Genomic DNA, 13,919 nt, shown 5'->3' with positions numbered 1-13,919 from the left:
GTAATTTTTCCCGGTTTCCTCATCAGAAACACTTCTTATAGCTATCTATTCCTGCATATGTATGTACCTCCACTTGTTTTGCCTAGGCTGTTTAGCTATGCGCAATTCTCCTCACGGCCAGTTCTAGACTTTTTGCTGCCTGAGGCAAACTTGTGAGGATTGTGAACTGTAGAACGTGTAAGATGGTAAGCTTAAAGGGCAACTGTAGTGAGAAGAATATGGAGGCTGCCATATTTCGTTCCTGTTAAACAATAACTGTTGCCTGGCAGCCCTGCTGGTCTATTTGGCTTCAGTTGAGGCTGAATCACACCAGAAACAAGCATGCAGCTAATCTTGTCAGACCTGACAATGTCAGATACATCTGATCTGCTGCATGCTTGTTCAGGGTCTGTGGTTAAAAGTATTAGAGGCAGAGGATCAGCAGGACTGCCAGGGAACTGGTATTGCTTAAAAGGAAATATGTCAGCTGCCATATCCCTCTTGCTACAGTTGTCCTATAAATATCCCTCTTGCTACAGTTGTCCTTTATAGGACAACTGAAGCAAGCGGTATGGAGCCTGGACGTCATACTGAGCTGGGAGGGGAATAGGATGATGGGTTTCTGCAGAGATTCAGTGACACCCCTGGGGGCCTGACTGACGTATCGACATTCTTGGTTTTGTTTCCTGACAGAGCGCGTCAAGCAGCCCAAATACTACGGTGATGGCGTGTCTGAGCGCGGCCGCGCCTTTGCTGTCTCTGAACACTACGCAGAACTGCACTACAGGTAAGGCTTCCTGCAGGGCGGACATGTGTCACAGCTTGCCTGAGTGGTATTACATAGTCCTTAGGCAAAACAGTGTGTGGCTTGCACCGATGGGGGATTTAAAGTGATGAACAGTCGTGCTCCAGACTCAAATACACCTGTGCACTACAGGTGTCTTCCAAAATGTAGTCCAACGAGTCAGCACCGACCTTGGTAAAATAGCTCTTTTATTTGTAAAAATTAAAAGATCATGATGAAGCAGACAGCGACAACTCCGCTGTTTCGGGCAATCTGCCCTTTCTCAATACGGCTTGAGAAAGGGCAGATTGCCCGAAACAGCGGAGCTGTCGCTGTCTGCTTCATCATGATCTTTTAATTTTTACAAATAAAAGAGCTATTTTACCAAGGTCGGTGCTGACTCGTTGGACTACGTATTACATAGTCCTAGCATGACTTTACAACCTCAGGGGGAGGAGTCTTATTACATAGTCCTAGCATGACTGTACAACCTCAGGGGAGGAGTCATATTACATAGTCCTAGCATGGCTGTACAATCTCAGGGGGAGGAGTCGTATTACATAGTCCTAGCATGGCTGTACAACCTCAGGGGGAGGAGTCGTATTACATAGTCCTAGCATGGCTGTACAACCTCAGGGGGAGGAGTCATATTACATAGTCCTAGCATGGCTGTACAATCTCAGGGGGAGGAGTCGTATTACATAGTCCTAGCATGGCTGTACAACCTCAGGGGGGAGGAGTCGTATTACATAGTCCTAGCATGGCTGTACAACCTCAGGGGGAGGAGTCGTATTACATAGTCCTAGCATGGCTGTACAACCTCAGGGGGAGGAGTCATATTACATAGTCCTAGCATGGCTGTACAATCTCAGGGGGAGGAGTCGTATTACATAGTCCTAGCATGGCTGTACACCCTCAGGGGGAGGAGTCATATTACATAGTCCTAGCATGGCTGTACAATCTCAGGGGGAGGAGTCGTATTACATAGTCCTAGCATGGCTGTACAATCTCAGGGGGAGGAGTAGTATTACATAGTCCCAGCATGGCTGTATAACCTCAGGGGGAGGAGTCGTATTACATAGTCCTAGCATGACTGTACAACCTCAGGGGGAGGAGTCGTATTACATAGTCCTAGCACAGCTGTACAACCTCAGGGGGAGGAGTCGTATTACATAGTCCTAGCACAGCTGTACAACCTCAGGGGGAGGAGTCGTATTACATAGTCCTAGCATGGCTGTGTGACCCCAGGGGGGAGGAGTCGTATTACATAGTCCTAGCATGGCTGTACAGTCTCAGGGGCGGAGTCTTATTACATAGTCCTAGAATGGCTGTACAACCTTAGTGGGAGGAGTCATATTACATGGTCCTAGCATGGCTGTCCAGTCTCAGGGGGGAGGAGTCATTTAACATAGTCCTAGCACGGCTGTGCAATCTCAGTGGGAGGAGTCATATTACATGGTGACATGGGACATAATGAGATACACGTGTATGTAAAGTGGCAAGCATGCAAATAACTAAGCTGTTAGCCCTTCAGATTGCCACACACGTTACAATTTCGACCTTTCCGGTCTAATTTTTTTGTTGATTGCAAGTTTTGAAGAAATTGTTGGATTTAACACACACACATGTTCGATATTGCTGCATTTTAAGGAAAGAAGGTCAAAAGTTGGTTGGATAGAAAACCCTCCTGTGGGATATCTAAATTCATTTTTAGGAGTAGGAGGATAGATACCATTGTGCATCTCATCAGTCTAGTTTCACTTTAGATTGTGGAGGTTTTAGGGTGTTGGAGTTTCCCTTTTAAGTGGACCTGAACTCTTGCACAGGACAGAAGGAAAACAGAGAAATGCACCCTGTGTGTATTCAGAGAGTTTAGCCTGTCTAAAACCTCCTCATCTGTGACTAATCACAACTGTAATTTTATTTCTCAGCTGTGTCACCTCAGGATTCTCCTCTGGCAGAGCAGCTAATTTATAAACACAGGATGTTAACCCTATGTCTGCTTCCATGACAGCAGGTAGTAGACACACTGCAGATTTATTGCATAGTACATGTTTTGTTTACAAACAGATGTCTGATATTTTTAATATTCACCTATAGAGAGAAGAATTCTCCTCGTAAAACATTGCACCTGCCACTTATATCCGTAAATTGGGGACGATTATGTTGTCAGTAGAATACTTGTTGCGCTTGTCAGCTTGTGGAATGCTGCAGTGAGTGTGAAATACCTTCCGTAGCAGTCAGTAGTAATTACATCACCAGGGAAAGCTGCTTCCTCCACACCTATAGGGACAGTCAGAGTGAATTCTCCTCAGAGGACTCTGCAGTTTGTGGTTCTGGGCAGATTGAGTTATAGGTCTGTGGGAGTTTTATGGAGACCTCCTATTACAATTCCATTAAAGAGTAAGTCACATGCCATTATTTATCATTAACCACTTTTTCCACCACTACAGTATATCTACGCCCTCTGTGACTTCATCTAAGCCACGAGGAGGTAGATATACGTCTTGTAGCTGAAGCACAGCTGTGCAGGATTGGGCATTGCTCCTGTGCACACCTCCAGCACTATCTGCTGCTGCAGAACTAATTGGTGAAAGGGAACATATGTTCCCTGAGCCAAGAAGATTGATTTTTACCAATAAAAATATTTTTATTTTCTCAGTTCATAATGAAAAATACACACTGTAGCATTATTTCAGAATCAGATATCTTCAACATAAATTGTGATAGGAAAGTAATTTTAGTTTTTGTGATAAACAGTAGAACTAGCCAAACAAAATGTGTGTTTTTTATCTACAATAGCGCTGTTATTTTTTAAACTAGGATTGGTAAAACTGAAAAATGTTGTTTTCCAATTTTTTTCTTCCTCATTTTTTTTCTATTGAACTACATAGAAAACAAATTCTAGTTAGTCTTGAGAAAATATTATCTATCTCTATATACATACAGTGTTTACAGTGTTTACGTATTTTTATATATATATTTTTATATATATGTGTGTATATATTATATTATATTTTAAAAAAGTGAACGCAATCGCGTTCCATTATAGCAAAAACGCCCCAAAAATGGTACAGGCACCGCTTTGCTGAACGAACAGCGCACAAACCGCGCGTGGGCGATTTTTTTTTTTTTTTTTTTTTTTTTTTTTTAAATTTTATTTATTACGCCTGCGCTTGAACAAAGGCCGAAAGCGCCCGTGATGAGAACAAGCGCTCAATGAGGAATACCGTAACGTGAATCCACATGCACTGAAATTGTCAGAGATATTCCTTCTGAAACTCTGGCATTTGTTAGGCGAGCCTGGACATGACTGCTGCCTTAGTAACCTGCGCGGTGACGGCCGTACGAGACCGGCAGGTGGAACCGGCTGCACCTCGCTTGTTCCCACGTGTGTAATTGCATTAGTCGTCTGATTGCCCCGCAGGCGTTAGTTTGGCGCAGGATTGAATTGTTCCCAGGGAAGGGGACCTGAGGAGAGCGTCAGGTGCTGACGAACGCGACGTCTCGTCTGATGATCCTCACACTCTGCCGCGAGTAACGATGACACCACTCATCTCCGTAAAGTGTCGCTTATCGTCAAGGTTCATTATTAGGCGTACACACTTCCTGTGCCGGCCTGCAGTTACTGAGCATTATCTGACCCATTTTATATCCTCATTAATGCGTTAATGTACTCATAATTACATGCGCTTCAAATGTCTTAAACAAGGGCCCCGATCAGGAATGCAGTAAAACCGCATGATTCATGTACATCCTCCGTATATAATACAGGCATGTCACTTCCGATTTGTACAGTAAAAGCTGCTGATCCCTGTTTGGAAAGTGTGATTCTAAAATACTGTCACTGCTTCTAAAATGTTCCGTCCCCTTCTCTCTCGTTGTACCTTTTCTCCCTGCACACCTGAGTGCCGGTTCAAATGGGAGTTCAGCATTAAGGGCCCTATTCACTCCTAAAATCTCTAAACGCTAGAGATTTGCATTAGCGTTTTCCGCCGATTATTTTTTCCGTGATTTAACGCGGAAAAATCACTGGACAAATTCGCATTTTTGAAGCAATCGCGATTATCGATTCTGGTTCTATGCATGCTAATGGCGATCGCTCCAGGTTTGCCGGAAAATGCCGGCAATCGTCGCCAATCACGGCAGTGAGAACACTGCCATAGGCCAGAATAGCAGTAGCCTTTTTAAAAAAAATGCTAGCGCTTTAGCGATTAGCGGGAATCGCGTGTTTCCCGCTCAGATGTGATTGGGCCCTAAAACGACGGTCACTGTGCTAATCTCTTAAAGCAAACCTGAACTGAAGATTAAGTCAAAACAAACACACACAGGTCATACTTACCTCCCGTGTAGTCTATTCACTAAGCTTTCTCCTCTGCTGTGTCCTGTTTGGCCAATGTGATCGATAGAATTCTCCGTCCTCCATTTTAAAAATGGCCATGACCTTGTAACAGCTTCCTGGTCGCCGACTTGAGCCATAGGGAAACATGGACATTACCTTGCACATCAGTTGTCCTTTCGGTTATAATGGCCAGCCACTGGTAAATAACTGACAGCAACTGATATATTTCAGTGGAATCGTTGTTAGAAGAAAATGGTGAGGAAGTGGCGGTGAGGTAAGTATGTATATTCCTTTGCAGGTGCAGGTGTTTGTTATAAATAATTGTACTCGGTACAGGTACACTTTACGCGTTGTCCATTCAAATGAATTGACAGCTGTCGGCACCTGCTTTAACCGCCATTAGCGCAAACGCCGTGCCTGGTCCCGTCTCCTCAGTTTGGCTAGCCTCAGCGCTTCCGTGTCCCCATGTGCGGTTCAAAACCAGACATGTTTGCCAAACACCGGGAACAGATGCCGAAGCATTTAGTACCGACTAAACGGCTGAACCAGCCCTTGGCCTCAATTCTGGTAGCTGTGAGGTAAATATTTTTTTTGTAGGTAAAATACCTCATGAGGTGTTTTTAAAAAAAAAAAAATATTTTTTTTTTTTTTTTATTATTTTTTTAGCAATTCTGAGCGATTTTTCTCAGTTTCCAAACATGTAAAACATGAGGTAAATGCATAAAGTGAGGTAAAACATGAGGTATTTCAGTGGTAAGCATGCAGTAAATAAGTAATAGTAGTCTTTAATTGTCTTACATAAGTTAGGATAGTTTTTGGCAGGTTTTTTTTGTTTTGTTTTTTTTTGAGGGGGGGGGGGGGGGGGAGGTGTATTTGATTATGTAGCAACCTATGAAAAGTATATTTATAGGCATCCCTTATAAAAAAAAAATCCAGTAAATATTGGGAGTTTTAATTTTACTATTCTGTTCTATTACACAGCCTGAATAGGAACTCCACTAAAAACTGCAAAATGCATAGAAATTGACTTTACCTCCAGGTACAGGCAGGTCTTAAACTGATCTGTAAATTATGTGCTAACATGCCCTCTAATTTCCATGAGAATAGTTCTTTTCGGTAAAATTAATCCAAATTAACTCATGAATTACCCCATGAGGTAAAACATGACTAAAACCGATCAGAATTGCTATATGTCATTACCTCATGAGGTAAATTAACTCACATGAGTTAATTTGTTTGATAACCCTACCAGAATTGAGGCTAAGCAGATTTATTATCCGATCTGTAACAGCACTTTCGTCAGTGTGCAAAATAACATTTATCTGTGATCTGCAGAACCGGTTCTGAGCATTACCATTTTTAGTCCAGACCTGATATGCAGATAAGAGACTGCAGATATGTAAATAATCCTTTAATTTACTGGACCCACTAGTATTTCTTGTTTGGGTGGTTTATGTCCTGAATTTCCCATGTTGCTTTAAGCAAAAGAAAAAAAAAAAAAAAAAAAACCCAAAGTCGACACACCTGAATTCCTGTGTCTGCGCTGTATGTAATGTAGCCGGAACGTGGGTAAACGTTTATCATACAGGCAGGTAATCAGGCGCATGGATGTTTGGGGGTGTTTTTTGCACCGAATATTCAGAATACCTGAGCCTTAAGGCCTGGTTCACACACAACTCTGCACATTTCTGGTCCATTCCTGTCAGTTTTACGTCCGTGGACTGGATATGTACTCCTTTTATGTGTGAACACAGCGATTGAAACACATGCAAAACTGATGCCAACTGTCAAACCGACCTTTTTATGAGTGAACGAAGCCCAAAGGCAACACCATGGGCAAGCATGGGCAGCGGGAGGGCGGTATACCAGGGCGAACCAGGGGACCTCAGAAAGACATTAGGTAGCTAGTGATTCTTACATCACTTCAGGGAAGCAAAATTCCTAATTAATTAGAATTACATTATTGGTAAGGGGTAAGATGGGGTTGATCTGGCATATTTGTTATAATCTTTTAAAGCACCACTGTCCTTAATTTTTTATAATATATGTAAACATGTACAGCTTAAAAAAGTACGTTTCTTCAAGAGTAAAATGAGCCATAAATTACTTTTCTCCTATGTTGCTGTCACTTACAGTAAGTAGTAGAAATCTGTCAGAACTGATGGGCTTTGGACAAGCCCATTTCCTCATGGGGGTTTTCTTTATTTTCAAAAGCACTTAGTGAATGGCAGTTGCTCCTTCCAACTGCCAAAAAAGTGTGCAGGGAGGCTGGCCAGCATCTTTTTATACTGTAAATATTTTTCAAGGAGTGTCTTTATAAAAAATAAAGGCTATGCTGAGAATCCCCTATGGAGGGATGCACTAGCCCAAAACCTGCCAGTTCTGTCAGATTTCTACTACTTACTCTAAGTGACAGCAACATAGGAGAAAAGTAATTTATGGCTCATTTTACTCTGGAAGAAACATACTTCTTATTTGTTTGCATTTATATGGATGGTAAATTTTAAGATTTTCGCAGTAGTGGTCCTTTAACCTATTTTGGTTCCTGGACGTAGAAACTACGTCCAGGAACCATGCGCGCTCCCGCGGTTCGTTAGCCAGGCAATCAGTGAATCGGGCTATGGTGCCCGATCACGGATTCCTCTCCCCCGCTGAAAAAGCGACAGCTTTTCTTGGAAGCTGCGCCTTTTCTGGCTGTTACCTCCCCCATGCGTCGCTCTAAGCGTATGTTACGCTTAGAGTGACATCATGTAAACAAACTCATGGCCGCCATCTTGTGGCCAAAAAGTAAAACTACAACTAAAAGTAAAAAAAAATAAAAATCAACACACATTTACACTATAAACCTATAGTTTACATCCCACCCTCCCAAAACTACCCAAATAAAATGTTTAACCCATTCAGGTTCCGTGGTTTTCACGAGAGAAATGTTCACCTCCCATTCATTAGCCTATAACTTTATCACTACTTATCACAATGAACTGATCTATATCTTGTTTTTTCCGCCACCAATTAGGCTTTCTTTGGGGGGTACATTTTGCTAAGAGCCACTTTACTGTAAACGCATTTTAACAGGAAGAATAAGAAAAAAATGGAAAAATTCATTATTTCTCAGTTTTCAGCCATTATAGTTTTAAAATAATACATGCCTCCATAATTAAAACTCACGTATTGTATTTGCCCATATTTCCCGGTTATTACACCGTTAAAATTATGTCCCTATCACAATGTATGGCGACAATATTTTATTTGGAAATAAAGGTGCATTTTTTCCATTTTGCATCTATCACTATTAACAAGTTTAAAATAAAAAAAATATAGAAATATTTCATCTTTACATTGATATTTAAAAAGTTTAGACCCTTAGGTAAATATTTACATGTTTTTTTTTTTTTTTATTGTAATGGTTTTTTTTATTTATAGTAAACCTTTTATTTGGGTAGTTTGGGAGGGTGGGGGGTAAACAATAGATTTATAATGTAAATGTGTGTTGATTTTAATTTATTTTCATTTTCAGGTGTAGTTTTACTTTTTGGCCACAAGATGGCGGCCATGAGTTTGTTTACATGACGTCACTGTAAGCGTAACACACGCTTAGAGTGGCGCATCAGGAAGGGAACGGCCAGAAAAGGCGCAGCTTCCGAGAGAAGCTGTCGCTTTTTCAGCGGGGGAGAGGAATCAGTAATCGGGCTTCATAGCCCGATATATTGATTCCCTGACTACCGAATCCGCGGCCGGGAGTGCGCGTGCACGCGCGCGATCGGCTGCGGGGGCGCGCGGTAGCGCACATGGTTTCTGGACGTAGTTTCTACGTCCAGAAACCAAAATAGGTTAATATAAAAAAAAAAAAAAATTTCAATAAAAAAAACAAAACATGTAAATATTTACCTAAGGGTCTAAACTTTTTAAATATCAATGTAAAGATGATATATTTCTATATTTTTTTAATTTTAAACTTGTAAATAGTGATAGATGCAAAACGGAAAAAATGCACCTTTATTTCCAAATAAAATATTGTCGCCATACATTGTGATAGGGACATAATTTTAACGGTGTAATAACCGGGACATATGGGCAAATACAATACATGAGTTTTAATTATGGAGGCATGTATTTTAAAACTATAATGGCTGAAAACTGAGAAATAATAATTTTTTCCGTTTTTTTCTTATTCTTCCTGTTAAAATACATTTACAGTAAAGTGGCTCTTAGCAAAATGTACCCCCCAAAGAAAGCCTAATTGGTGGCAGAAAAAACAAGATATAGATCAGTTCATTGTGATAAGTAGTGATAAAGTTATAGGCTAATCAATGGGAGGTGAACATTTCTCAAGTGAAAACGACGGAACGCGAATGGGTTAAGGTTCAAGAGGAACTTAACCGAAAGATAGTAGTATGGGGAAAAAAAAATATATCAATACATTGCAAAGTGAGATGTTGAAGAAAAAAAAAGAGAGATCAAGAAATGATTGATACTCGCCGGGTAATTAGTTCATGTTGTTTGATCCCTCATACGCCTGCAGGTCATCACCTTAACTGCTGGCAGACGTGAAAGAAAACTCCAATGGCCAATATCTATAAACTGCTAGGAATCGAGCTTAAAAATGTGTGTGTGGCCTGCATATAGTGCTGCAGAATCTAGTGCTGTGTGAATACTGTAAGGATTATTATAATAATGTGACTGTTTGTTTCTCCATAGCTTTCTTCCAGGGCTATTCCTACCAGCTGAACGCAGCAGCCTATGGGGGGACCCACAATATCCCCTACCCAGAGACGGACAGATGGTACCTCTCCATGCAGCTCCTGTGCTCCGAAAACGACAGGTATGTGCGCCGCTGGGAATAGAACAGTCAATAGACTGGCACCACTCTACTCTGTACTGAACTCATTCATATCTCTTCTCGCTCCTCCTCTGCTGCTTCTCTCTGCCAACCTCTTCATTGGCTGTCAATTAAGGTGGCCATACACTTGTAGATTTGCAGCAGATTTGACCATCCTATGAGTTCTGGCAGATGCCTGTGAAGTCGAATCTGACGGGAATCTATCTAGCCAGCGGCAGTTCGACTTAGATTTTCCATCCTGTCAGATCAAATCGATCGAAATTGGCCGCAAATTGATCGAATGGGGAATTTGATAGAATCGATTTCTAATCGATTGATTCTACAGAATCAATTGATGGCTGAAATCGACCAGTGTATGGGCCCCTTTACCCAGAGAATTCAGTTCACTCTTAACCCTTATGCTGGGTACATGAGATTTTCGGGCCGATTTACTATCCGATTGATTATTTCTAACCTGTCCGATTTGCTTTCCGATCGATTTCCGAGCATTTTCCAATCGATTTCCTATTAGAGTTAACGGAAATCGATCTGACAGCAAATCGGCCAGAAAATCTAATAGTGTGTACCCAGCATAACCTATAAAGCTCTCCGCAATCTCTCTCCCCGGTACATCCCCTCACTGGTTTCCAGATACCAACCCAACCGCAATCTCAGATCTGCACATGAGCTTCTATTGTCCTCCTCTAGAATAACCTCCTTCCATTCATCTATACAAGATTTCTCATGTGCTTCACCCCTTCTCTGGAATCCCCTTCCAAAACACATCAGTCACTCTCCAACATTTGAAATCTTTTAAAGGACAACTGAAGTAAGAACAATATTGAGGCTACAGTATTTATTTCCCTTTTAAACTATACCTACCTGGCAGCCCTGCTGGTCTATTTGGCTGCAGTAGTGTTTGAATAACACCAGAAACAAGCATGTGGCTAATCAAGTGTTTCTGGCATTATTGTCAGATCTGACAAGATCTGCTGCATGCTTGTTCAGGGTCTGTGACTAAAAGTATTATGCTAGGTACACACGATGCGTTTTTTCAGTTGATTTTCCGTTTGATTTTTTTTATTTGTTTTTTCATTAAATTTCCCGCTCGATTTTCTTGTTTCTTCACTTCCATTCACTTCTATGAGAAATTGACCAGAAAAACGATTGAAAATATCGGACATGACGGAAATGATCTATCGAACCATCTATCTAACACAAAATTGTATGGTGTGTATCTAGCATTAGAGGCAGAGGATCAGCAGGATAGTAAATTCAACTGATATTGCTTAAAGTGAACCAGAGACGAAGCACCCTCAGGTATTTTACCATATAACTGAGTCATTATAACAGAGCCAGAAGGGGGCAGGCTTGGACTCGAAAAGACATCAGAGAAGACAGACTGAGCTATAATGATTCCTGAGCAAAGCCAGACTGAATGCTTAGTGGGGGATTTTATCAGGGCTGAAAGAAGCAGGCTGAGCAGTGAGGATGAAACAGAGCAGGGTAGGTGTTTTCTCTAATGTTCCCACTGATATATATGGTAAAATACATGAGGGTGCTTTGTCTCTGGTTCACTTTAAAAGGAAATCAATGTGGCAGCCTCCCATATTTCTCTCACTTGTCCTTTCAAATAGAATCCAAGGAGGTACAAAATAAAAAAAAATAAAAACTGAAAAATTACCAAAGTAGATCGAGATGCTTTCCACATCCTCCTCCAGACTTCTTCCGCTGCCTGGGATCCTCTTGAAGGTGGCGCACTATGTATGCAGTGTTCCTATACGTTGGGGAGCCATGCAAACCTATCCAAGAAAACCCTTGTCTGATACATTCTGGGGTCAGAGGTCACGGTGGGGCCAGGAGGATGCCTCTGCAGGATTCAGAGGAATTCCTATTCTTAAACAGGAGCTGTCAGCCATACTATCTCAGAAAAATAACCAACTCGCAAATATAAGAAGATAAATACTTGCTCTACCTACATAACATATGTATTGCACTGTCCACTTTTTTATTTTAGCTTCAGTAAAAAAAAGAAAATCCTTCTTAGCATTACCATTTTAACTGTGGCTATTTTGAAGCTAATCCTGATGTCATTTCCTCCCTTACTCTCCTCTGCCTGCTTTGCCCGCCCTCCACTATAGAGTGCATTGTCTCAGCATGAGAAATATTGGCCAATCAGAGAGGAACAGAGGTGTGGGAGGGGAAAACAGGAGGGAAAGAGGCTTCAGCCAATCAGACTGCATTAGTTAAGTCTGAGGGGAAGTAGAGAAGCAAAAAAGGACAACCCAGCATGCCCTGCAACTTCCTTTTTGTGTACCAAATTTTGTGTGTACCAAATAAGTCAGGTAAACTGGGGAATGATCATTTATCAACAAGAAAAGTAATAGTGATTTCAACATTTGGATTGCCTGGTTAGCATCCATATTGTTTACCAGATAAAAATAAAGAATTGATTTTTTATTTTATGACCAACAGTTACTTTAAGTTGTTTTTTTTTTGTTTTTTTTTAATATGGAGTATCGGTTGCACTTCAAGCCTCGTACACACATGCCAGGCATGCGCGATAGAATATCAGCGACATTACTAATATTGTATTATCAGCAGTACCTGGCAAATAGACAAAACACAACATTTTATATCACACTTTTCTCTTGGACTCAAAGCGCCAGAGCTGCAGCAACTAGGGCGCGCTCTATAGGCAGTATCAGTGTTAAGGAGTCTTGCCCAAGATCTCCTTACATAATAGATGCTGGCTTACTGACCAGGAAGAGCCGAGACTCGAACCCAGGTGTCCTGTGTCAGAGGCAGGGCCCTTAAAGTGAAAATCCAGTCAAAATAATGTAATAAAAAAGTGCTTTATTTTTACAATAATTATGTATAATTGATTTAGTCAGTGTCTGCCCATTGTAAAGTCTTTCCTCTCCCTACATTCTGACATTTATCACACGGTGAATTTTTTACTGCATGCAGGAGATGTCAGTGGAAGGAGATGCTGCTTGCTTTTTTTTTTTTTTTTTTTTTGCGGTTATTTCCCACAATACAACAAGGCTCCCACAGTGTGATGTCAAAACCATGGTAATGACATCACACTGTGGGAGAGGTTTCACCACAATATCAGCCATACAGCGCCCCCTGATGATCCGTTTGATAAATGGAATAGATTTCTCCTGGGAAAGGGGGTATCAGCTACTGATTGGGATGAAGTTCAGTTCTTGGTTACGGTTTCTCTTTAACCAGTATGCTATGCCTTTTATTTAGCTGTACGCCTGTAATGGAGGGACTGCATATCTCTTAACAAAAGTGGGCTATCCCTATAAGAGCGGGGGTTCAGAGTCTCGCGTTCTCCCACGGGTGACAAGGAAGCATCAGAGAGGTGCAGGTCACCCTTATCTGTTTATTTTGCTTCCTGGAGTCGCGTTCGGTCTGTTCCATCCTTGTGAAGGAACAAAGAGACTGCAGATCCCCGTAACACTCGAGGCGCGCAGCGTGTTAGCGGACGAGGCTGATGAATAATGGATTTCATTCTGCAGAGCTGAGACACCTGGCTCTGCGGTTACCACGACGTCACTTGTCATCCAGCAAACATTGCGCTTTCTCTTTGTGTCAACAGTGAGACGTGTCGCAGCGTCTCGTTCCCACACTGCCCCGGCCGCCCGGCAACAGAGCGGCCAGCGTTTCCTGGCCAGGATCCTGACACTTCATAAACCTCCCGCTTAAAGCGCACCTGAACTCAGAATGTCCTCTCTGCTCCTAATGATAAGCACTCTCTGTTATCTTACAATACGATCAGCCTAATGCACTTGAAAATACATTTACTAAAAGTTGTACTGTTAGTGGGAGCCTTACAGAGACACTGCTGTGATATACAGGTAGTCCCCAGTTAACTAACGAGATGGGGACTGTAGGTTTCTTGACCTGAATATTTTATTAAGTAGGAACATTGTGCCATCTCTGTCCCCTGTACCTCCTCTGTGTCCCCCTCTGTGTCCTGTCCG

The 13,919-nt window shown here is 41.7% G+C and overlaps 2 protein-coding genes across 2 annotated transcripts in view; one reads left to right on the top strand and one right to left on the bottom strand.

Moving 5' to 3' along the window:
* Positions 1 to 13,919, bottom strand: part of LOC137524086 (NXPE family member 4-like) — a 405,433-nt gene that overhangs the window by 167,630 nt on the left and 223,884 nt on the right. The window lies entirely within an intron of this gene.
* Positions 1 to 13,919, top strand: part of PGAP6 (post-GPI attachment to proteins 6) — an 87,932-nt gene that overhangs the window by 53,417 nt on the left and 20,596 nt on the right. Inside the window, exons 7-8 of the mRNA XM_068243574.1 lie at positions 673 to 766; positions 9,804 to 9,927. Of these exons, the coding sequence (XP_068099675.1) occupies positions 673 to 766; positions 9,804 to 9,927 (218 nt within the window). The remainder of the gene's footprint in view (positions 1 to 672; positions 767 to 9,803; positions 9,928 to 13,919) is intronic.

This window comes from Hyperolius riggenbachi, chromosome 7 (assembly GCF_040937935.1).
Source record: "Hyperolius riggenbachi isolate aHypRig1 chromosome 7, aHypRig1.pri, whole genome shotgun sequence".
Lineage (NCBI taxonomy): Eukaryota > Metazoa > Chordata > Amphibia > Anura > Hyperoliidae > Hyperolius > Hyperolius riggenbachi.
This window is presented reverse-complemented; position numbering and strand designations above follow the sequence as displayed.